At 37.1% G+C, this 26,503-nt stretch overlaps 1 protein-coding gene, 1 long non-coding RNA gene and 2 other non-coding genes across 4 annotated transcripts; 1 reads left to right on the forward strand and 3 right to left on the reverse strand.

Moving 5' to 3' along the window:
• Positions 1 to 564: 564 nt before the first annotated feature.
• On the reverse strand, positions 565 to 22,257 carry sf3b3 (splicing factor 3b, subunit 3). The gene is made up of 27 exons (XM_048167781.1): positions 22,102 to 22,257; positions 21,382 to 21,500; positions 20,886 to 21,041; positions 20,634 to 20,804; positions 20,357 to 20,529; positions 19,201 to 19,342; positions 16,890 to 17,002; positions 16,465 to 16,602; positions 15,753 to 15,856; positions 15,321 to 15,486; positions 14,877 to 14,972; positions 14,608 to 14,680; positions 11,152 to 11,303; positions 10,818 to 10,973; positions 10,575 to 10,730; positions 10,312 to 10,455; positions 9,223 to 9,345; positions 8,983 to 9,137; positions 8,142 to 8,316; positions 7,021 to 7,226; positions 6,679 to 6,835; positions 6,224 to 6,349; positions 5,637 to 5,849; positions 5,268 to 5,366; positions 2,937 to 3,080; positions 2,551 to 2,655; positions 565 to 1,383 (listed from the first exon to the last, which is right to left on the reverse strand). Exons 2-27 carry the CDS (start codon positions 21,449 to 21,451, stop codon positions 1,243 to 1,245), a joined length of 3,654 nt encoding a protein of 1,217 aa, XP_048023738.1. The 5' UTR covers positions 21,452 to 21,500; positions 22,102 to 22,257; the 3' UTR covers positions 565 to 1,242.
• On the reverse strand, positions 17,096 to 17,173 carry LOC125254881. The gene has a single exon (XR_007181789.1). It is a non-coding gene; the product is annotated as a small nucleolar RNA SNORD111 (small nucleolar RNA).
• On the reverse strand, positions 19,624 to 19,701 carry LOC125254882. The gene has a single exon (XR_007181790.1). It is a non-coding gene; the product is annotated as a small nucleolar RNA SNORD111 (small nucleolar RNA).
• Positions 22,258 to 24,249: 1,992 nt separating the features above from the next.
• LOC125253696 lies at positions 24,250 to 25,513 on the forward strand. The gene is made up of 2 exons (XR_007181525.1): positions 24,250 to 24,855; positions 24,982 to 25,513. It is a non-coding gene; the product is annotated as an uncharacterized LOC125253696 (long non-coding RNA).
• Positions 25,514 to 26,503: the final 990 nt, after the last annotated feature.

Genomic DNA, 26,503 nt, shown 5'->3' on the forward strand with positions numbered 1-26,503 from the left:
AAATGATGTGCACCATGTCTGAACATGACTGTGCAGATCTTGCGTCATTGTGGACTTGAACAATCAACATATTTGGTAATAGTTAAAGTAAGCTGTAACTTCAGCTCATAGCATTAGTCAACAAAGTGAAACATTGAGCTAAAGTGTCATCAAGAGAATGGTGCGATGCACTGGCAGTGTTCGTCAGTCATCTCAATATGCCGTTTTGCTTCAGATCAATAAAACTTTTAGTATGATGTCAGGTCAAGTGTAATTAGAGCAATCTATGAAAAATGTTTCCAAAAGATTTCAATGACTGCTTAATATTCTGTGAATTTAAGGAGATGAAGCCTGACTCACATTTATGTGAAACTCAAGACTGGATGTTTTAATGACTGAAGACTGAATAATGACTGAAGACTAAATTTAAGGCAAACACAAAATGACTCATCGTCACGAGAAGAGATACAAAAGCTTTATGGGACTTCTACTCAAAAGAGGAAAAAAAAAGGTTAGGAAAACAGTGAAAACCTGCTTTGCCTGTGAGCTCAGTTAACAGCAAGTCTTGTGACACGGAAACGCATGAGAAAGTAAAAAAGGTTTATTTACAAATTCTTTCACACTTCATGACAAACAGCACTTTTTCTTTTTTAGGTTTGGATGATTATGACTCTTTAAAAAAAAAAAAAAAAAAAAAAAAAATTAACCACAACAGATTTGCTGCTTCCACAGTGACAAAAACTAAAGCTATTTTACAACGTTTTTACAAGAGTGGGAACAGATTTTTAACGTTCAAAGGAGACAATTTAAATACTCAAAAAGTGAATGATAGAATGTTTTATGCAGACTGATTCATACAATAAAATGTGGATTTAGCTGGACTTAATTTGCATTGTGGTAGCTGCAAAATTAGTAATAGACTTTAAGTCTATACAAATAAAAGCCACAATTGTATACAGGCTGATGTAGCCTTATGCATGAAAACATTACTCCAAAAATATTTTTTATTTGCAACCACTCAGCAAGAACTAAAAACCGAGATGCTTTGTACTGAGTACAGTACCAACAGTCATTTCATGCAGGACAAGGTCAATGACCACTGGGACTGTGACGGCTCCCAGCTGGCCCCGATTAAAGGGGAAGCTTCCTTCAGCTGTCAACAAAATGTTGCTATACTTGTGGTAGAAAAGTTGAGACCACAGCCATGGGAAGTCCGGAGAAAATATTGATTTTCTCATGGTGCTCCAGCCAGATGTAAAGACACTAGAAGGCATAGCGTGTTCTGATGTCTTCCAGTTTCTTCGACACCTCTGGAGGTGTGCGGTCCAACTCTTCAGAGACACTCTTCTGCTTATGGGGGTCCATGGAGTTAAACTGCTCACACAGGTCTCCATCGATCACATTCTAGAAGCATACAAGCAAAGTCAATGAGAAAAATGACTAATAAGTGACTTAAATAGTCTGAGTCTTTGTAAAGTAATGGTATATTGGTTACTATTTCTTTTAAGATACTACATTTAAGTGTAAGTGGATAATAAGAATGAATTAAAAACTCCTTTTAATACGGTCGATCCAATACTCGGTATTGGTCCGATACAAACCATCTTTGTTGGATTAAGTAATGGTCAGACAGGAGCAATCCAATTCTCAGAAGAACAATCTCTACGATGTTACAATCTTCCCATTATTATGCATAGTCTGAACATAAACGTCTGTGGTTGTTTAAAAAGGACTGTATTTCTCTGGAGTTTTTTGGTGATTCTCAATGATGTGGTACTGTTTACTGGGTGTCTGTTAGATGAGAGCACTGGAGAGCAAACAACGAAATGCGCCATTCACACACAGAGTAACTAGAATTTAAAACCCTGATGAAGAAAGCTCAGTAAACTGCTGAAGAGATGCAATGCAATGCACTCTTCTCTTTGTGCTCTAAAAACTATAGGTTTTCATACTTAAATGTAAAAAAAAAAAAAAAAAAAAAACACATTTGTTGCAACACCTCTCTTCCAAGTCTGTCTGTAATGCTCTGTTTAGTTCCTGTCTCTATGAAGCCCCTCCATCTAAAAAGCTCAACATGCTCTGATTGGTCTGCTGTACCAGTGTGTTGTGATTGGTCAACCGCTTTAAGCATTTTCTGAAATATTATGCCCCTTACCATAGCTGCAAGTTAACACTAACTATTAAAACAACTCAACCAGGCCTGGCCCACCTTATTTTGTGTATGGAGAGGAGCTGCAAGTTAACACTAACTACTAAAACAACTCAACCAGGCCTCGCCCACCTTATTCCCGTAAGATAACTCCAGACTACAATTCAAGACGCGTTTTAGAGTTTAGAAACAGTACAGACTCTTTTCATGCTCAAACGGCTACATTACACAAAAAAAGTTGAAAATGTAAAAAAGCATAATAGGTCCCTTTTAAGTATCTGCAAATACCAATGCCATATTAGGTATCTGCACATACTTATGGTCACAGTATCGGCATCTGTTTCAGAGATAAAAAGGGGTATCGAGCCATCCCTGGTTAATACTAAAGCTGTCAAATATATTAACTGTATGTTGGTCCTTACCTTCACTGGGAAATAGTATGAGCGGAAGCTGAGGTGATCACGACCACACAGTGGAGGAAACTCAGAGCGCATGTGCATCTCCAAGTGCTGGAAGAAGTCATGATCCTAAAGACAGATGAGACGTACATTTTATTTTCACAAATAAAAACCTTATTCAATCATAAAATTAAAATACTGCCAACCTTTATTCCATTAGTTATTTAATGTGTTTGATAACTAAAGTAGCACCATACATGTCACAGTCTCTACTCTGATGGCCTGAATGCAAGCCCTGATCTGAGGCCTTCACCTCTTCTGCTTCAGTGGTTTTAGACTTACGAAAGACCACTGCACGTTAGGACTACTCTTACGTAATTTCTGGTTATTTCCACTTTAAGGAACTGTACCTCATGAGAGGTGAATGGCACCAGGATGCCAATGCCTCCTGATAGCGTGGTGTACACCAGGGACTCTGATCCTCCAGGGATGAGGGTGGTTTTCTGGAGGGACAGCACAGTCTCTCCTATGTGATAGTTAATAATCACCTCAGCCTGTGAGTGACAGGGAAGAAAGACAACAGGTACGGATTAAAATGGGCCTTGAGAAGCATGTTTGGTGTCACAGGCAAGCAATTCACTTCCATATATCATATTAGAGGTGTGCATCTTTACTTGCCTCATGATTTGATTACGATTCAGAGGGCAACGTTGATTATGAAGCAATTCATCTTTTCCTCCAAGTCTTTTATTAATAATAATTGCATTAATAATCACAATAGTTCGTTATTCTATCTGTTATTAAAAATACGAACGAAGATGAAAATAACAGTAGAACAAATACAATAAATTACCAGTGGTTTACTTTCATTTTATATCTATTTAACAGAAACTATTCAATTTCTGTATTATTTCTTACTTATCAAATGTAAAAATAGTCACTGCATAGTCTTTAGTGTATTAATTATATTATACGATTATTATATTAAAGCTACAAAAGTTATTCAGTCAAGGAGTGATTCCCTCTTTTCTTTTGTCATTTAACAATAATTGCAGCAGACCTAATGCACAGATCTAATATAATGTTACACAACAGACCCCCCCCCAACAGTTTACATTCACTTAAGCCATAACGACTAAATTAATACTCGCCAAGACATATCTTGAACTAATTGTGTATCTGAGTGTTCAAGCGCAAAAAAAAAGGCTAAAGAGAACTAAATTCAGGATTGCATGCTGTTTGAGAGACTGCTTTCTGTGTGCGTGCTTCAGTTGATGCGACTGATGCATTAACGCATTGAGATCTTTTCTGTGGTTTATTGCTCTTAACTCGGCACGTCCCACTCTTCACTTTCTCATTCATGCAAAAAAAAAAAAAAAAAAAAAAAAAAAAAAAAACCAAACATCAGACAGAAGTATTTTTCTTTTATATTACAGCCTATAAGAGTACCTTATTTACATTAAAACAGTACATTAATATGCATTATAGGCCTATTCATTTTTTTTTTTTTTTTTTAAAGAATCGATGCCTCTGAAATAAGCCTCAATTGCCAATTCTAAAACGTCATTTTAAAGCTAGTAAAGGAGGCTTGAGCCATTGATAAGCAGAATAATGCAGTTATTAGAGAGAGCGATTAAACGGATGTGACAGATGGATGGATAACCACTCCTAATCAAAGAACAAGAGAAAGCAAGTATATCTTGATTAAAGATTATAAGGACATTTTTTTCCTCTACATATTAAAATCACTCAAAAACCAAGAACATGCATTTTATTAATTAGGGTGTGTAAATTTAGATTTTAAGCTATTAACTTTAAAAACATCCAATTGAGCTTGCCTCCAACCAGAGAGCTATGACTAAAGGATTTTTGGAGTATTATGTCACAGAGTCTGTGTGTGGTCTGAAACAGGATTTGATAAACAAAGTATTAAGCATGAATAACCGTTACTGGTTACTTAGTGTAAACCTTGTGTAAACTTTTTAAAGTAATGAATATGATTCTAATGTATGAACACATACAGCTTTCCCGCAACACCAAAATAGAACTAAGATATGCTGTTAAACAAAGTATTCTTAAAGAGATAGCAATCTTAAAAGGTTATATCTTAATCTATCAGCCATAATCAGTATCCACTCTAATTAGCACTAGATTACGGCAAAATTTTATCTGATGTTGAACAGGTGGAAATGAGAGATTTCCAACATTGGCCAATAAATAGCCAATATGATTAATACATGACAAATAAAACGACAGAAAAAACAAAAATACTACTATCAGCTGATAACTGATATGGTCATGATATATTGTGCATCCCTTGACATACCACAATAATATGTTTATGCCAACCCACCCAGTCCAGCTCTGTCCTGATTACACATGCTTTAGGCATGTCCGTCAAAGCTAGACGCAAGTCATTGGTGTGCAAATAGGGACTTTCCCTTGTGTCCACCTAAACATTTCCATGCTACTAATCTGCACATAATGATCTCTGGCGAGAGGACAAGATTTGCTGCTGAGGTTTCAGAACCAGAGCAGGGCATGGACTCCAGCCAAATGTTTTGGGGTGCAGGTCTGTGTGTGCGCGCAAGGAGAACAGCAACCGCAAAACCAACCAGACAGACAAAAACAATGAGAAACAAGCGGTTAGGACAGCTCAGTGCCAAAGGTCTTGCTAGCAATTTCCGGGACCTGTGGGTCATGAGGTATTGAGTAATAATGAGGGTAGCAGAAACTTCTACCTTTTGTGATGCTCCATTAAGCAAGCCTCTGTCCCACAATGCCTTGTTCCCTGTGGGGTCCTCATCAACATCATCGCTGGTGTTGGGGGGCAGGCGGACCTGAAAAAAAAAAAAAAAAAGAAAAAAAAAATTGGTATGAAATTAGTATGCAGTTTACTTCTGTTGTAAATGTATACAGATGACACCTCAATTTATTTAATTAGTACAATTTACATGTGCATTTTCTCCCTCCATTGCAACTGCTAATAAAATACAACACGTCAATATATTAGATGTTAAAAAACTGAAAATGAATGTTTATGTTGACTTGGCAAACAGTATCTGGTACATCTGTGATACTGGTCTAAAAGTTCTGGTGACAACACTCACAACGCAGATATTTCCAAACTTATCCGCGGCAGCCATGGTGTCATAATCAAGCAGGCAGGCAGTCGTGACCCAGCGAGGATATGTATCGTCAGCAAAGATGATGAGCTGGTTCTCGTTGCGTCTGTAGCGCACCCAGAATAGACTCTCCTGAACATCAGACACAATAACACGCTGGCCAATAGTGTGGATGCCGGTCACCAAGTTAGGAACATGCTGCAAGAATAAGAAAAGGACACAGTCAACACTGTTTAGCAGGTTGTACCTCTTTTAAAACTGGTCAAGGACAGACAAAAATAATTTACAATTTCTATAAAGACTTTTTTTTCTCCACTTAGTTTTGTTTGGTTATGCCTGTGTGTGAGAAAAACTTGTCAGCAAGCTGATTCAACTTGAACACTGCAGTGAAGTACTCTACCCTATAACGACTGTCAAACTTTGTGGTCTAAACGTCTGTTTCAATGTTTTTCATGTGGTTATGCATCAACAGCAAGTACAAGATCAGTGCGTCATTTACATGACTCTCACATTGTTTAATGCTTTAAGGAAAAAAAAAATTCTCAGAAAACATGTATTTTGTAACTCCTCACCTTGTTTTCACACTTGCGAAGTAGTTTCTTTTTTCCCAAGTCATAGATGCGCAAGAGTTTGCCTACACCAACCAACACTCGCCCCTGAAAGGGAGCGATAGCCAAGGGCACGTCCTCCACAGGTGTCTGTCAATCAGAACCCACGTCTTAATTTATTTTCAAATCTTGTTTTAGAGCAAGTTGATCAGAAATGTACCTTTTAACATATGGTTTTGATATGCAGCTTGATCAAAGCATCATGAAACATTTAACTGGACCATAAAGATTCAAAACATGCATTTTGGGGCCGTGGACTAAACTCCTACACCATAAAGTTAAATTTTGTGATTTGCTAAGCTTAAATGGATTTTAGGGCACATTTAATGATTTGCGGGGAATTCCACATTCCTGAGCCCCCAGCTAACAGATGAGACCAATCAGTAGTTTCATATCAAGTCATTTCCTGTTCCATTCACCTTGTGCAAAAACTCCAGCTTGTCCCCACCTCCAACTAGGCGATAGGTATAAATATATCCTCCACCAACGGAGCGCGGATTTAGTATCATATCTCTGGCGACGCCCACCAACACGTACCAGTCATCGCCTCCACCAGAAAAGCGACATACAGCCACACTGCAAAAGATACACAAAAAGAGAAAATAAGATCAGAGAAATAGGTGCGACATGCTTAACGCTGGTCACTTTTTCACTTTTTTAAAGTTTTGATTAAAAAGTTGTGCAAGGGTAGTGCATATGTGCAAGTCCACATAATACTGTTTGTCCGATGTCCCCTTTAATCCATAATTCAACTTTCTTACCTGAAAGCTGCCTCGTTCTGCTCCAGCTGCACCAGGTCCAGTGTATTGCCCTGGATGGGGTTGATCATGCGTACTAGTGAAGCCCACTGCCCAGAACCTGCTTTAGGTGCCCCAAAGATGGCTTCTGGCAGGTTCTCATTCAAGAAAGCTGCTGCCATTTCTGCAGCCAGCTCTCTTTCATCCTCCCCTGCTGCCTCCACCATTTCCTGTAGAGCAGAAAAAAAAATTTATATGATGCATTATATGGCTAAAAATAAGTGTACACATTAATTGGTTTAGTACCTAATTTTCAAACAATTGGCATCAATTAGCTACTAACAGGCATATCACTGTAAGTTGGAAAATGGCTGTGGGACATTTGCTACCATTCAGACATGAACATCAGTGAGCTCAGGCTTTGGTGTAGGTCACCAAGTTTAAATTCATCCCAAAGGAGTTCTGTGGGGTTCAGGTCTGGGCTTGTGGAGGTCAGTTAAGTTCTTCCATACCAGAACCACTAAATCATTTTGTGCATGGGGCATTGTCATGCTGGAATAGACCAGTGCCCTCCATGAACTATTGCCACATTTTTAGAAGCACAACATTTTCATTCTATGTAGTAGCATTACGATTCATCTTCACTGGAATTAAAGGGCCAAACCAAACCCCTTAATTATAAGGGGCCGTCCACAAACGTTTGGCCACAAAGTGTATATAAGAATTTTTTGAGACAATTTGCAGATAAACAAGAGAACTTCATGTTAAGCAATACATTCAGAAGCAGTCATTTTACACCACAGTTGTGGACTAGACTCAAACATCGGCAGGACAGCATCAATATGATTTATCTTTGAGGGACCAACACAGTAACCACAGGCTTGCACAATTCACAGTACTTGTCACTTTTACGGCTCATCAAGGTGGAATTACCCTTGCAAACATATGCCATGATGAGGTAGCCACAAAATAGACATGACTGACAACTTCCGACAAAAAGCAATGAAATTCTGTGTCAGACAGTGATTAGATTGGGAAAATTAGTGCATGAGTCAGACAGGAGAGAAAGGAGGAATTCCAGAGAACATTAAAACAACAAAAGCGTTGTTTCAAAACGTTGCCCTGTGAAGACCAGGTTCACTGACCTCAGCCATCTGCTGCTTGCGCTGGGCTTTGGTGGCTTCGGTGTAGGCATTGTGGTCTGTCTCAATCAGGATCAGGTTGTTAGTTTCTGGGTGGATGACAAACTTACGAGGCGTGTATTGCAGTGGGAATGCCACCTGGTTAAAGACGGCACCCAGTTTCTCAAGAGCCAAAATTCTGAGGGAGAAAGGGATGAGAAGGAAAGACAGGCATGCAGTCAATTTAAAGAAAGTTCAGACATCAGTTAAAGATTACTACATTCGGGAAGCCAAAACCTCTTGTTTCCTGGCTGAAATTCGACAGAATCAGGCTTGTACTGATAAAATGGCAGTTAACCTAGGCGGCGGTGACGTATATAAAAACATTAGATATAAAAGAGAAGGTCTCTGGCTAAAAAGGGCAATGAGTACAGACCTCCAATAAAAAAAATAAAGGGAAATGTTTAACCAGTTTTAGTGGATCACTACATGGCTAATCAAAACAAGTAATTCTGTCCATTCATGGAAGAGAGGTTCACACTTCTGGGATTTGCTAACCACCCGCGAACTAAAGGAAACATTTAATCTCACCAAAACAATCACGTCCAGCTCATATTTTATATTGAAGACATATTTTAGGACCAACATTTGTTTAATTTGAGCACATTTCATTTACTTCTAAAGCCATATCTGAGCATCAAATCAGTGGTCAATTATGAAATTATAAACCACACATTAAAGGACCAACTACAGGAAATGACTATGAAACCATCCACAATATTCTTGACAATGTTCTCACAAACCTGTGAAGTTTTACAAAGTTCAGATTATTTACTGTATACACAGTATGAGTGCATGATTTTACCTCAGTGTGTTGGTGGAAATGGCAACTATCCCCTCAGGACACTGTTCAGAAGCGAATCCTGAAGCATACTCTAAGGTTTCATATGACAGTGGGGTCAGGTGGAAGCGAGACTGGTATGAGTAACTCAGCCAGGAACGACTGGACATGGCCAGAACCTGCACAGTTAAAGGTCACGTGATGGTCAGTAAATTGGCAAGCTGTGCGACACTGCAACAGATATAAAATGCAGACATGACTCACAGCTTCTTGGGCCTGCATCCGGACTCTGAAAAGTTTGACGGGACGAGAACCAAGATACCGAGTTCGAGTGTCAGATAGGTCCCCAGTCACTGGATCCAAAACGGTACGCAGTAACACTCCATTCTAAAAAAAGAGGTGATTATGTAAGTGGCAATGGAATGTCCAGGAAAGTCATGCCATCAAATAACAGGAAAGGGAGTCACATTGCAGTTCTTTTGTTTTCCTTTCAAAGTCTTTGATCCAAATGGCACACCTAAAGTGATCTTGTGATGTTTATGGTGAGCAAAGAAAAGGCACAAGAACAGAGTACCCCATTTGCCTTTTTAGGTTGTAGAGTTGTGCTCAAGTGTGCCTGCTATTGAAGTGAAGATAAAACAAATTACTATAAGACTGACTAAAAAAAAAAAAAAAAAAAAAAAAAAAAAAAAAAGGTAGTAATTCTATCCATCGGTTGTTGATTGGATGCAAGCAGAACTGAATGAGAGTTTGAAAGAGAGAGAAAGGGGTGGGGTATAAGCAGACAAAATGACTGGAGAATTCTTGTATATGCCTCCAGAGGGATAGAAAATGGGTATGTGGAATTTTTCTAGATTTCCTGGAATTAGCAGTAGAAATTTCAGAAAATTCTGATATTAGAATAGAACTACATTTAGGTAGCAGCATTCTTTTGAAACAACGTCAGTTTCTACAGTAACACCCTAAAGGGTAAAATGACAGTAAAAAAAACTATGATTTAAACAACTTTACAGTTTAAATAGATGTTTTACATAATTGGTCAAAAACAGCAGATTGGCTGAATGAAAATGCAAATTCACTCTGACAGTAGGTGGCGCTTATGGAAAAGCAGAAATAAAGGAGTCACCGCAGTTGAAGCAGCCCTGCACTTATAAATACTATATTAGGCAACTTAAGATTTTTTTTTTTTTTGAGAACGAGAAAACAGAAGCAAAGGGGAGCATGCCTTGCTCAAATTTGCTCAAATACACAAAAATGCATGGAAAAGTGACCAATTTCCTATTTTACCACTAGCTGGGAATGGACATAAAACCTTTATGTTACCAACCCAGAGCAAGCAAGAGAGTTTCTAACCTGCAGGCCAATATTGAGGTACAGGAAGCCAATGGTGCCCTTTTCTCCTAGTTCATCCTGTTTTTCTACTCCACCCATCTCCACAATACAAAGAGACTCTGGCTGAGCCGGAAGAGCCTGCATACTTAATGGCTGCAGACAGTCCTGTGCAACAAAGAGATTACACACTTCACACAAGGGATTGTTAGCAAGTAGGCACAGTGACTAGAATCCTTGTTTGATGCCCAAATCAACAGACAATAGATAAGCAAAAAGTAGCTTACGGATGGATCCAGGGAGATGATACGGACAGTATTGTCCACCAATCCAACAGCCAGGAAGCGAGAGCGCTGTTCACCAGGGGGCACATTTGCCAAACTCATACACACCACATCTGCAGACATCTCTTTCCTTTCTGTGTATTCATTCAGCTGTCCAGACTGTAAAGAGAAATCATAATGGAAAGACAATCAAACAAAAGGATGAAAATTCAGGTTACAATTCAAGATAAATGACCACCAACATACCGGGTCCATCTCAAAGTAGACCAGTTCTCCTCCGGTCAAAGCAATGACCACCTGCCTCTGATTGACAGCACATCGGACGATTGTTTTCTTCCCTGGAGTCTTCCATTCATTCACTCTCTTATCCGCACGGATGTGACGGATCCCATCCGGATAGACCTTTACCCAGCAAATAAAACAAAACCCATTTGAATGTTAAAATAATGGAACATTTTATAAACAATTGTTTAATCTACTTGTTGGGCAAGAACACAGAGATCAGAGTTATTTAACAAGCAAACAGAAAAGGTTCATTGGTATATTGTGCATGCATGTAGGTCAGGGAGACATCACTCACTTGCACAAGTGCATCTTCCCCAAGCAATGAGCAGGACAGGGTGGGTGTTGTGCCCAAGAAGCCAGAGTCTGTCACTTCTTCCACAGTCTCTCCAATAGAAAGCACCAGGGTGGCATTAACGAATGACACAATGATGTAGGCATCAAACTCATCTGTGAACAGGAAACCCACAATGTTCAAACAATTCTTTGGTTTGTAAACTTTTGCCACATATGGGCTAATTTGCACCATAAAAGCAAACCAATACAAGATAACAAAAGAGTCGTGTCATTCCAAACCTATAAGTAATTTGTTCATGTGTGAGCAAATGACAATTTATGTCAACCATCTCTTTAAAATCTTTTTGTTTGTTTGTTTATTAAGTTTTTAGGCATGTTAGCATCATGGTTATTTACATAGCAAACACAAAGGCCAATATCATCCATAAAATTTATATTATTATATAAAACATTTCAACTTAACATAAGACAGAAAATCTAAAATACATTCGGGTGATACATTTTGAAATATTCCAAAATCTCTATTTGTAACGGTATATAAACAAACAGTGAACAAGGCCCTTTTGAAAATGAAACCATTATGCACTATTTGTTTAACTCTCAAGACTAGTCAAAATGAAACTATTCCCCTTAAACACTGAAGTACACAGACCACAATCTAAACCTTGCAGAGCTCAAGCTGCATGCACAAGCCAAATAACCTAATAGCAAATCACATGATTTCAGAGAAATATCTGGCAGACAGTGACAGTTCCTGCAAGCCCAACTTACGGTGTGCATGCCAAGCAAATGTCCTTGTAGGTTGTTGATCCAGTATAATATGACTTGGTGAAAAGCCTTTTAAATGAGAGCATGCTGAAAAACTGACCTTAATGTTTCAAGGGGATAGGGTTAGTTACTGTTCATTTTAATCGGTACCTGAAATTCAGTACCAGGTTTGGGAGTTTACTCTGTTTAATAATAAAAACATCTATTTCAGCAGGGGAGGAAAAAAAAAAAAAAAAAAAAAAAAAAAAAAAAGGGTCAAGAAAGACCGTTTTTCGTGCTGTTCTTCACCTGCGCTGTTCAGTTTTGTGTTTGTACATGTGCCATGAGTCTGTTTCCTCAACACAGTAGCACAAAAGCGTTTTATTTTCCCAACAATGCTGTCATAGCTGGAGTTTGACTAAAAACACATGGAAAATATGACTGTGACAATATTTAGTATGTAACATGCGGAGCATGCATGAGAGCGGTTTCTGCACGGAGCACTTCAATGAGATAAAAGGGTTAGTTAGTGTTATGTCTTTAATGTTTTGAAATTGGCCACCACTAGATGTTGTTGAATAGTCGATATTGGGTTTTTTTGGCGCACAAAAAGTATTCTCGTCGCTTTATATTAAGGTAGAACCACTGTACTCACATGAATTGTTTTAAATGTGTCTTTAAGTGCTCAGAAAGGTACTAGTGTAAATTAACTTAGTGGCAATACAGGCCTCACTGAGTCAGTGGATTTTATCAAAAATATCTTAATTTGTAGAACGACAGTAATAAATGACATTTTCATTTTTGGGTGAACCAACCCTTTTACAATGCTCACAACACGGATCATATATGGACTGGAGTAAGCGTGTTTCAAATTATGAACATATTGCAAATGCCGTTGTCTGCATCTAGTTTTGTGAAATGTAACCACACTTCAGAATGTTTAGCCATTGCCCTGTGTGTCGTTTAAACAAGTTGCAGTGGTGACGTCGTATAGTCTATCTCTAACGTACCTTACTCTCAAGTTCTCAGGTTCCGAAATATTTTTTTTAAATTTAATGTGAATCAGTACTCTGTAGTAAAGACGCAATTCAGTTGATGCCCTTAAAAGAAACACAACTTTTTTTGAAAATAGGCTCATTTTCCAACTCCCCTAGAGTTAAACAGTTGAGTTTTACCGTTTTCGAATCCATTGAGCCAATCTCCGGGTCTGGCGGTACCACTTTTAGCATAGCTTAGCATAGTTCACTGAATCTGATGAGACCAATAGCATCTCATTCAAAAAAAAAAAAAAAAAAAAAAAAAAAAAAAAAAGACCAAAGAGTTTCTATATTTTTCCTATTTAAAACTCGACTCTTCTGTAGTAACAAGTTTTAAAAATAGAGATTAAAAAAAAAAAATGGTTTTAAAAGTACAGAGCTCTGTACCAGAGATGGAAACCCACACTTAAGTCACAAAAATAAATGACTTGCGACTTGACTTGGACTCTTGAACAACTAACTCGAGACTTGATTTGGACTTGAAGACAGAGACAGTCTTTTGGCATGGCATTCCTGATTACATTCTCTATTTACTACCCCACATGACAGCACAAAACACCACATTTTACTATATTCATTCATTCCCAAATATGTGCTGCAGCAGAGAATATCACAAATCATCTTTAAACACACCAAGCCATTGAGCGTGTGACGCATCTGAAGGCACGCAAATCCATCATCCATTAGAAAACTTCTGTTAAGCTTGCAATAAACTTTTTGAAAAATTTGATAATGCATATAATATCCAGATTTACCAAGTTAATTTGTATCTGGATTGGGCGAACACTTTCATATGCATTTTATGACCCTGTCCGTCCAACTGATTTCCACAGATCAGTTTGCTAAGTCACAGTGCGTTATTATATTGCCTCATCACAAATGAGACACACAGATAGAAATGTTGTTCATTGTGTTGTTTACTGTAACACTTGTCTATACGTAGGTTGTTACCGCCGGTGCTCACTGGAAGACTACATTTTAAAGCACTGCTTGAGATCTACAACAAACTACGGCAAGCTTCATATAGCTCAAAATACACAGCACTTACAAATTTTCCTTGCGGTGGTTCTAAATGGTATAAAGTTAGAAAGTAATAGTGATTTAAGTAGTATTTTGTGTGCTTTATTAGGCAATTTTAAAGTGAAAGTAATCTGTTTTCATATTTAAATACACTTAAATTACAATAACTACCTGAAAAAAGATATTGATAAAAACAGAACAAAGACTTGACTTGAGAATTCACTTGGGCCCCTAAAGATTGAGACTTGACTTGGACCTCAAAGACTTGAGACTTGATTTGATCGCAGGGACTTGTGAACATGTCTGCTCTGTACCCAACCCTAGAGAACCTAGAATGTACTCATCTATGCATGTAAGCCCTTTAATCTTACAAAAATAACTGAGCACCCAGAAATTATTGTGGTCCTGCAGGACTCTGGGAAGCCAATATGGTACAATTACATTTCTTGTTGTAGACACTTGTTGGTAAAAGGTTTAAATGCATTACTACATTTCCTTCCTTTCACAGAAGTGACTTTAATAGCACCGTGTCAAAACCACCACCTTTTTTTTTCTTTTTTTTTTAAAACAGAGAAACGTTTGCAGAAAATCATTTAAAACAGTTTTACATAGTTCATGACCAAGCACATGCTCAACGTGAGCAGATCTTTTACCTTCTACATGTCTCCTGACAGTCCACACAGCATTGGGGTTACCAGGCAGTTCAGAAACAGCCATTTCTGACACCTGAAAAAAAAAAAAAAAAAAAAGCATGCACTTTAACACATTGAAACATTAATAGCCTCTGGAAAAACCTAGAATCGGAACTGTAAAACCGCATAGGTTTTGCGTAGGTCCTCTTTAATACAGTGGGTGTCAAATTTCCATTTTGCAACTATGTTGTGAAAGCTGCCACAGAAATGTGACACCTAGCATCACAAACCTCCAGTCCATGTCTCAAAACTCTCAGTGTAGATCGGGGTCCTCTGCCACAGGCCACATACAGCTGTGGGGTGTCTTCATTAGCCAAATCAGCAATCTACAGTATAATTTAAAAATAAAAATAAAAAATTCTGTAGGTTTAACACTTCTTATAGAGACATCAGTTTCCATCATTACATCAGAAAACACAAGAGGGAAAAAAAGTCTGAAGCATTTCCATTCTCAATTACCCATACTGATGTGTGACTAAACACTTTGCAATTTGGTAACTAGAAAAAAAAAAAAGCAGTTCAAATCTGCACAGTCATACAAGCACTCATTCATTCCCAAACATATGTTCTCATGCCAACTTGTAATGCCACTTCCCATCAGTAACTCCCAGCTTGAGTATGAACATCAGATTTCACATTTATTACACTTCATTGCAAAATACACATTCACACACCTGGCAGGACATGATAGGGGAAAGATTTTCTTGCTCGTCCACCAGCACAAGGTTCTTAAGGGGACGAGGTTGGAAAAAGAATGTGTCTCCCTCCTCCAGAGGCATGGCAGAAGAAAACTCAGGTTCGTCGTCATCATCACCCAAGTGGGCAATCTGATACAGGTAGCTAAAAAACAAAACATATTTTAGATTCAGACTTCCAAAGAATAATGTGTCCAACAGTGCAGATTAATGAAAAGCTTCAGGTTAAACATAAGTTGTGTAACTGAAACTACTGCTCCCACATTCCACCTTCTTTTTATCAGATTCACATTCCACCCTCTTTTTATCTGTAAGCTATTTATTGAACGGAAGCTTGGTGAAAATGCCAAATTAGAAGTATTCAGTTATTATTAGGTGAATGACAAAATGTGTAAGATAGAAGTGACTTACTGGTTTCCAAACTCTGAAGAAACAAATAAGAAGCCAGTCTTCAAAACACACATGGCTGTGGCCACTGGGATGGTATCAAAATACTTCATCCTGATCTCCGTCACCTAAAATATGAACAGAAAATATGTAATCCAAACAGATAACATATCACTTTCCAGCATTTCACCACCTCTTGTGTGTATTTTGAGACCAGATCTCCCTCCGGTTCATTGAAACACTTAACGTTATATTATAGTATTCACTTTACTGCAGTTACTTGTGAGTTTCATTACTAAATCTGCTATGCTGCATTTGATTCAAAGTCAGATATGGGATTTGTTTTGAAGGTGTGCAATTAAGCAGTTTTTTTTTTTTACGTGGTTTACACACGCTTATCTGCAGTGCAAACAATTGCTTAAATGGTTTTAAGATTGTATAATGAAGGAACTTTGTTCAATGAATACTATTTACTTAAAAGTAAACGTTTAGCATCAACATTGTGTTCAGATAATGTCATATACCCATATTTCTTCAAAGCCTGGGTCAAAAGTTTCCAACTCCACCTTCAAGTGGTATTTTATTGCACTTTTCAAAGTAGGAAGTTAGAAACTTTCCATTTTAAATGGAACACAAGTATTTGAGTGCAATTACAGTTTCACTTGCTTGAAAAACCTCTATATGTCCATGAAATAAAGAGGTGACACAGTCAGGGTCTTTTGTTCTGTATGCTCACCATCTCCTCATCAGTTTCCAGTGTAACTTTAAAGATGTCGCCCTGTTCTGTCTGGGCTAGAAAGAAAAACATGGATTTGGTCTTGTGGGTGGCAGAGCAGACAAAGATCATGCCTCTCTCAGGATCATCCAGATCATTCTAAAAGATGCAGAGAAAGAGAAAGGCGCTGTGGTCACATCTCACATCTGTGTTTAATCTATTCTGTAAACACAATGACATAACTAAACAACCATATGAAGGTCCAAAATGAATATCATGATCAGAGGTCTTTATGTGTCTCCAGTTAAACGTCAGAGAAGAGACATGAAAAGCTCATCATTTCAATACTAATAGCAGTACAAGCTGCTGTTTAGACACCTCAAGTTGATGTTCAGTGTATTGTGCTCAAACAGAGTGATGCAAAGGGGAAGACGACACAAACTCACCCTCCTGCGTGGGATTGGGCAACGGATGTCCGGTTGGTCGCCAAAGTTTTTGTAGGTGATATAGTTCTCAGAGCAAATGAGGACACCACTGGGTCCATCCGAACCTCCAGGAACTATGAAAAACAGAGGAAAAGGTCAGATTAACACAAACTTGGACACTTGGCTAGATTTTCTCTTCTGAAAGCAAAACTTTCTTTGCAAAGTCCATGAAGATCAGATATCAAAACATTCTCTTCACCAAACAGTCAGAGAAGAGACATGAAGATATTCATCATTTCTGACACAACACACTGGAGAACATTAGTTTTAATCTACAACACCGTTCAAAAGCTTGGGATCCATAAGATTTTTAAATGTTTTTGAAAGAAGTCTCATAAACTGATCAAAAATACAGTAAAAACACTAACAATGTGAAATATTACACTTTTAATTAACTTCAGTCATTGAACTGCTTAATATTTTTGTGGAAACGTGTTTTTCAGGATTCTTTTATAAATAGAAAGTTTAAAAGAACTAATGTGAACCTGGACCACAAAACCAGTCACAAGGGTCGCAAGGGTATATTTGTAGCAATAGCCAACAATACATTGTATGGGTCAAAATTATCAATTTTTCTTTTATGCCAAAAATCATTAGGATATTAAGTCAAGATCATGTTCCAAGAAGATAATTTGTAAATTTCCAACAAAAAGTATCAAATATCCTTTATATCCTATATCAAAAAATTATTTTTGTTAATGGATATTAGGGCTGTAACGATATGCGATATGAAACCGAAATCGCGATACGCAGGTCCACGAACCTGTATCGCGATGTGAGAAGGCAGAATCGCGACACACCCCTTCCAACTCCCAGAGTTATCCTTCCTGTCCAGATTCAATGCTACCACATTTTTAAATTACTATAAATATTAGGGGTGTAACGATTTATCGTAGATGGTGTGTCTCAATCAGCTCTCTAGTTCAGTAAGTGTTTCGGGCACACATTGAATCTTGCAAGCAGGTTTAAACGTTTCTCATGTCAGTCTCTTGCATGGTCGCGTGAGAAAAGTCGTGGCTTTCTTTCACCGCAGTGCACAGCAATAGCTGTGCTCACAGAAAAGCAAAAGACGCTTGCGATGCTTTGCTTTAAGTTAGGGGCCGTTCACATATTGCGTCTTTTCCGCGTGCAAGTCAGTTATTATTTTCAAATGTAGCCGGGCGGCAGGCGCGCTCATAATGGGATCAACGCGGTCGCGACGCGCATGCAATTCTCAACTTCTCAGAATGCCGCAAGCGCACCGCAGGTCGTGTGACAAGAATCAACCGATCAGCTATGGCCTTTCCGTAACAAAACATCAAAAGCTCAGCCGAACAGCTGATCATAGCTGATCATAGCTGTTCATGGTGGTTTTTATATCTTATCTCCATCAATATATCTCGTAGTAAAACTAATGCAAGGGCTAGAAATCATTTATCCTTTGCAGAAACATCCTGATCCTCTTGGAGAGCTCAGTTCATGGTTGCATAGCAACGACCGACGCCACAGGAGCGCAAGCGCTTTGGAAAGAAGGAGAAGCGGTGCGGCCGCGCCTTCCACGCGTTTTTAGACGCGATATGTGAACGGCCCCTATTCATAATTCTAAGTTCATGTTAAATTTAACATTTTTTTTTCAGTGACAGACAGCCCTATTCAACTGTTAATTTGAATACAGAAGGTTTTTATTAAAATTTTATATTTATTTATTTTATTGAAATGTGATCTTGTATGTACAACAAGGAAAATTATTGAAATTTGTTCATGTTTTTTTTAATAAATCTTGTTTGAATTTCAGTTTCATTTTGTTCAAAATATCGTGATACGTACCGTATCGTGACCTGAGCGTATCGTTACACCCCTAATGGATATTCATTGCTAAGGACTTCATTTGGACAACTTTAAAGGCGATTTTTTCAATTTTTTGGCACCCTCAGATTCCAGATATTCAAACAGTTGGATCTCTGCCAAATATTGTCCAATCCTAACAAATCACACATTCAATGGAAAGCTAATTTATGCTTATTTACTCAGCTTTCAGATGAATATATATATATTTTATATTGTAATATATTTTATTATATAATAATGCATCTTTGTTGAATGAAAGTAATTACTTAAAAAAAAAATTAGACTTGAAACCTTTAAGAAGTGCATTATGCAATAGTGAGAGAATCACACTTCAAACAGGTGAAACAAGTGTTAGATAAAAGTGTTCTGCTGAAAGTATTGCAACAAATCTTGTGAATCCTTATCTAGCAAGTAAATCTATCTTGACATTATGTAAGGTCAAAACCTGTGATGAGGAAGTTGCCATGTTCCTCCAGTGCCTCGCTATACTTGCGCACCACATGGTTGAGGCCCAAGTCCAACTCATAGAAGGTCAGAGTCTGCTGGGTGTTTGCCGCAGCTTCGCCGGTGGGATCATTATCTGCCTCCTGCAAAATCATTTAACACTATGGGTTAGAGACATATGTCACCCAGCTGATGGTATCTGTAAAACCATGAAAAACTAAGATCAAATTAAGTAGCACAAACATGCAAATTCACCTCAACCTTTTTGACTCAAAGGCCCCCCATTGTCCAACACAATATTTGACCTCAATATAGACTATTATAAAGTTATGTCTGCAGTAATTATGACAGGGCAGCTAAAAAAATAAAAAATACAAAAACTCGGCTAGATTTTCTCTTCTGAAAGCAAAACTTTGCAAAGTCCATGAAGATCAGATATCAAAACATTCTCTTCACCAAACAGTCAGAGAAGAGACATGAAGATATTCATCATTTCTGACAAACATGCAAATACACCTCAACCTTTTTGACTCAAAGGCCCCCCATTGTCCAAAACACAATATTTGACCTCAATACAGACTATTATAAAGTTATGTCTGCAGTGATTATGACAGGGCAGCTAAAAAAAAAAAAAAAAAAAAAACCTTCATTAATAGAAACTGAGTATATATATATATATATATATATATATATATATATATATATATATATATTGATATATTAAGTTAACCAAAATTAATTTTGTGATTCTTTGTGAGTTTGAACTGTATGTTCTTCAGTTTTCATCTTGATTTAACACATTTAAACATTTAATTTAATTTAAATCAAATTCAAATTATTTCAATATATTAGTATTAATTTATTATTTGAACTACTTTTAAGTCATCCTGCAGCCCCTATGGGAGAACTGCTCAAGCTCCAGCCGATGCACTAGAATAAGGGTTCTCAACTCTGGCCCTCAAGGTCCAATGTGATGCAGATTTTATCTCCAACCCTAATCAAAATCACCTGAACAAGCTAATCAATGTTTTTATAATTACTAGAGTGAAGCAGACACGTGAATTGGTCAAGGCTGGAGCTAAACCATGCAGGAAAGCGGATCGAGGGCCAGAATTGAGATCCCATGCACTTGATCATCTCTCAAGAATGACTCTGACCTCATAGTCCATTTCCAGGCAGGCAAACATGGGGTTCTCAAAGCCCACGTCCACACCAACCACATGGTAGACGAGTGTATTAGCCTTATGCGCCTCTAGAGGGGACGAGATGGTAAGGCGGGCAGCTGCATCTCTGTTCAGGATGTATACCAACTTCTGCTTTTCAATGGCACCTGGGAATATAAAACATGGATAGTTAAAAAGAGAAAATGGGTTACATATGAAAATCCTGCTTGACTGCAATTGCATTTCACTACACAGAGCCTCTGTTTTTTACCTATCATAACAGCTCTGCCCTTTGGGTCCACAGCGAGGAACTGCCCTGGTACAATACGTCTGCAACCACTCTTGCCAAACGTCTCCTGGTGTATCTTTTCAAACATGTTCTTGGAGGGATGGTACTCCAGGATCACAATACGGCCAGAGTCACTCCCCACCACCACATAGTCTAAAATTACAGGATGAGATCCATAATTCAAATCTGTACATACAAACTTTGCAAAACAACTATTAGAATCAAGTTGCTCACCTTTAGTTCCACCTGTCAACCTGAAGGCCATGAGGGACCGGATGACACCAAACACCTCCATAGTAAGCAGCGTGTGGACCTTCCCTGTGTTGGCATCAGGACGCAGCAGTTCCAGGATTTTCCCACGGGAAACAACAATCTCCTGCTGCTTAGTTCCTAGTGAAAGAGAAACACCATTTAGAATTTAAACTTCATGCTTAAAGTCACCATGAGACAAAATGGCAAATCTTGTTTCTTTAATGGGTTATTGCAGAATTTATTATAAAAGGGTTTTTCCAAGTACATATTATTAAAAGTTCATGTGCCATTATAATGTTTAATCAAAATAACTTCCAATGACATTTTTCTTGTTTGAGAAGTCGTTTTACACAGATTTACTTCACAATAGAGAAGAAAACAGTACTTCAGTGTCAAATTTGATACAACAATAATTTCTCCAACAAAATATAAGTGAAGCACACTACTCTTGACTCAGTGTTGTTGTTCTGTGATATACCTGAAAAGTTGCCATGGATGGCATGGGAGATGCCAGTTGCCCGCTGCAGAGTCAGGTTGTACAGAAACATGGCTGCTGTCACTGGACCTGAGGCTCAGGACAAAGAGCTAAACCAGCACCTGCAAGCAAATCCCAAAGAGATTGTATAAGTACCAAAGTAAACAATGAAATTAAAGGCAAAGGCAGCAAAATGACTGTGGTTACAAGGCAAAAAAGTGTTTATTCCATCTACACACACAGAAACGTTAGGTTTAGCACTGCATAACTACAAACTACATTCCAGTTATGGGCTTTTGTTTACTAGAACTATGCTGGTGTGCGGAAATTAAATATTTACGGCATTACAAACAGAATTTAGGGTAAACATTTCCAATTCATATTACTAGAACCAAGTCATGCCACATTTATGTAAGACAAAACGAAAACTGCATTGTGAAAGTTCAGAGTTTCACAGAGTTTAGATCGTCCGTCGAGTTACAACATGCATTAAAAAAAACAATTCATTAAATAAGTGTTCTTGTAACCGTACTTTATGTAACACATAATTATCTACTGCTTACGGCACTTGAAATTGTAAGCGGTAGTCAGTCCATTCAGCATTAGCCATTCGGCTAACGAACTTTATTGTGAAAATAAAGGTTGTAACTATAATTTATGAACACAGATTTAAGTATGATTAAGCAATACGGGTTATTCGGGAATTGTATGAAAAATATTTACCGAAATAGCAACCAGGATGTTGTAGATTTCAATCAGATGAGAAACTTATATTGTTCATTGGCCTGGTCGCTCGTTATTTCAAACGGCGGTGGAACGACAGAGGGCCTCCTAGTTCTGTGGCGCATACAAGTGTTGTCCGAATACATGCCTGAGAGTAAAGATCGACCTCAAAAAGAGATTTGGTAGAAACATGTTATAATAAAATATATTTTATTATAACATGAAATATATTTTATTATAACATGTTTCTACCAAATCTCTTTTTGAGGTCGATCTTAATCTTAAAATAAATACGAAAGAATTAAATAACCTTATATATATAATGTTATTTAATTCTTTCGTATTTATTTATGTGTGTGTGTGTGTGTGTGTGTATATATATATATATATATATATATATATATATATATATATATATATATATATATATATATATATATATATATTCGTATAAACAAATCATTTACATCGAGTCAGCAGACTGTAGCAACGCTATGCTTGCGTCCACGGATTTTTAAATGTAACATGGATTTACCACGGTAACCATATTTTCGCCGAGGTAACATAGTTGATAGTCACTGTTACTACAATAAAACTGGTAACGTGTTATTGACCAATGTCCAAAAAGCGAAACAAAGTAAGCGAACAATTCTAAAAGCTTTTTTTAGACTGTCTGGAGCAGGTCCCATCCCAGGTGAAAAAATACTATAGTGTTTTTGAACCATACTATAGTAAAGTACTTGAATTAATTTGTTGTGGTAATTCTATAGTTGCTGTGGTAATATAACAACTTTAGTTATATAAACAAATTACTTTACCCAGTACTGTAAGTTTTCTACAACTATAGGGTATATTATACTACAATACACTACAGTTTACTATAGTAAAAACTAAAGTATTTATTACAGTTTATCAGTTCACTATAGTTAATATTACAGTATGCTGTAGCATTCATTAACAAAGTGTTGTAAATACTATAATATATACAGTATACTACTATAGTATGGTTCAAAAACACTATAAATTACTATAGTATTTTATGATCTAACCATGATATTTTTGGTGAAATCTGGCAGCCATTGTAAGCCATCGGGTTTATAATAAAGAATAAAAGTCTGTTTAAATACAACGTGGTCTTCTAAATCGGAAGCATTTTCTTCAGAAAAGAAGGTTAACTCCCTCTCACTTTGTGCGTGTGCGTGAGAGAAAAGGTTTGCACTGTGGTTGTGGAAATCCCAGAAAATAACCAGACACTTTTAAAAGCAAAATGTTTCATTCTTTCCATTACAGTATAAAACGATGACCAAATTTATATAGCTACTTTTTTTTCTTTTTCTTTTTTTAATAAATATTTACAACAACATATGCCTATGATATTTAGGCGTTGCTAATAAGGGCGATATGTTTTAAGTTTATGTTTATGTTAGTCTGTTTTTATCATGTTTAATTCTATTTATTTATATTTTGTATATGTAGGCTGACACCTATTTTTTTTATTTTTTCCTGTCATTGTATTGTGTTTTATTGATGCATTGGCAATATTATATGTTAAATAATCATGGCAATAAAGTAGCCTACTGTTAGAACCCGTGCGATATATCTCAGTCACTCCCTTTTTGTGCAAATTCACGAAGCAATTCTGTATAATTCATTCACAATGTATCTGAGGTTGAAGCAAAAGAGACCTGACACAAACTCCGTCTAACGCAACGATTTGTTGATCTAATCATATGCGATATAATTGTATCTATCATTTATGACCAAATAAAATGAGTTTAAAAAGTGTGTTATGTTCGAAAGTTTACACTAGTGGCGCAATCACTGTAGTGCATGAAGCATTTCCACAAGGCGGCAGCCGTGCATCAACTGGGACTTGTCTGGAATATACATTGAGAATTCATTGCATATATAATGCCACGTATTTAAACAATACACGAGGAAAAATAACACCCTGAATGCTACTACGTACTACCGCATCTCAAGATCATAAAATGTAATTTATGTGTCTGTTGTTAGTGCAAAAAGTTTTTTTCAGGACATTTAGGCGTAACAACAAACATAAATATACGAGAAATATAGTTTATATAGTTTATACAGATTGAATTTATGGATAGGTATTATTATCCGAACATCCTCAATCACGGTCTGCTGTGAATACCATCTGTTCCAAATGCATTATGGGAAATGTAGTACAAAAAGGCGCAGGACTCGCACGAAACACTTGCCACCACCGCACACCACTTTTCAGGTGTTGTGTATATAAATACATAAGAAATAATGTATTGGTAAGTCACTTGAGTAGCCACACGCGCAAAATAACGGTTCGCAGTTTAGTGATAAATCATTTAAAAAACTACATATCCCAAGTAGACTATAAAACGAGATTGGAGAATGTGGGGTGAGGGTGTCTTGTTGAGGAGGGGGGCAACACACACGGACTACACGCAGCATTGTGAGAATTACATTGTTGCACATTATCCAAGGGCTTAGAGACGATAAAATAACGCACAGCAGGACAAAACCTTAGTGCACATCTGCATCAGCGTACTATGTGGACGCTGGAAACGACCACCGACAGAGAATTCATGTGAATAATCATATGGAAGCTGAATGCTGTTCATTTAGTGCAACATCTACAACAGCCTGCAGAAATTTACATTCCAGAGAGGAGGAGAAGTGGGTGTCTTTACATCCAAAAACTGTTTTAAGAATACATCATGATGAAGGGTTATGCATCTTAAGAGGCATTGCAAGGTAAGGAAAGCATGAGCATCATAACATTTGTTATTTGTGTCCATTGTGTGATATAACCTGTTGTGGTCAATGCTTATGTGGTTTTCAGTCTATTAACATCTCACCCCTCCTTTTTTGTTTTTAAAGCAGATAGTCCCAGATTGTGTAGCTAGAGTGGTCCCTGACCCGCATCATGCATAGAGACACTCAAGAGGGACCGGTGGCTTGCCCCTTTGTGTTCGAACCCATCTCATTTATGTGAGGGTCTCATTCCTCTCTGAACCCACCCTTACCGATCTGCCAGCGTTGCTTAGATACAGGAAAGAAAGAAGGGTAGCAAATGATTTTCTTGGGGTTGATGTGACAGGGTGACCTAATCAAGTCTTTGTCTCATCCTTATGCAGTTTGGTTAAAGTACACACAACTGAACTCTATAAATGTGAATGTAAACTCAATAAAGTGAAATCAAATAAGCAGTATGTTGTCCAGAAAGACAACAAAAATGTATTAACAATCAAACATATCCATTTTATTTTCTCAGGGAAACTTATGGGAAAAGTGCAAGATTTCCTTCCATTTTTATAGACAAGTAGAATTTTCAATAGCATACATCAACATCATGACTGTACTGGAATTTCAACATCATTTGTGCATTAATAAACTCTAACTGTGCTTTAAAGATTTTCATAGATTTAGTTGATTTTAGCAGACCAGCATTTCCCATGCCCTTGTCACCAAAGAACTGTGCGTTTAGATCAGTTATCACAGATTAATTGGCAATTATTAGTGGTTATTAAACTAGATTTGCTTCTGTTTTAATATTTTGATGTATAGATTTTGAATAATTGGCATGTTTTTTTGGTTTTGTTTATTGTTATGTGAAAATTCTGTTTTGACCATACCAAGTTGCACCAATTAAATAATATTAACGGTACACTCTAAAAAATGCTGGGTTAAAAACAACCCAAGTTGGGTTGGAAAATGGACAAACACAGCAATTGGGTTGTTTTAACCCAGCGGTTGGGTTAAATGTTTGCCCAACGTGCTGGGTAGTTTTATTTAACTCAACTGTTGTATAAAAATTACTGTATTGCTTGCTTAAAATGAACCCAAAATATGCTGGAAATTAACATTTATTAATATGTTTAATAAATGAGCATTTATTAATAAGATAATGAATAATAAACAATAAACATTTATTAAATTGCTTATTAATAATTGTACACCTTTTGATTATTATTGTTGCCTCTAGTAATTATGTGTCTGATTTTTAATTTCTCACCTATTTTGGGTTCATTTTAATCCAGCCATATAGTCATTTATAATCAATAGTTGGGTTAAATAAAACTACCCAGCAGGTTGGACAAACATTTAACCCAACCGCTGGGTTTGTCCATTTTCAACCCTACTTGGGTTGTTTTTAACCAAACATTTTTTAGAGTGTAACACTTTATTTTAGTGTCATTGTTACATATGTTACATTCAATTACTATAGTATTAACTATAAATTATGCATAATTACATGCAACTAACCCTAAACCAAACCCTAATCCTAAACCTATAATAAGTACATGTAGTTAATTAATATTACCCAGTACTTAAATACATAATTATAGTGTAACAAAGACACCTTAAAATAAAGTGTAACCATATTAACTATTACATATTA

Source organism: Megalobrama amblycephala, linkage group LG19, assembly GCF_018812025.1.
Source record: "Megalobrama amblycephala isolate DHTTF-2021 linkage group LG19, ASM1881202v1, whole genome shotgun sequence".
Taxonomy (NCBI): domain Eukaryota; kingdom Metazoa; phylum Chordata; class Actinopteri; order Cypriniformes; family Xenocyprididae; genus Megalobrama; species Megalobrama amblycephala.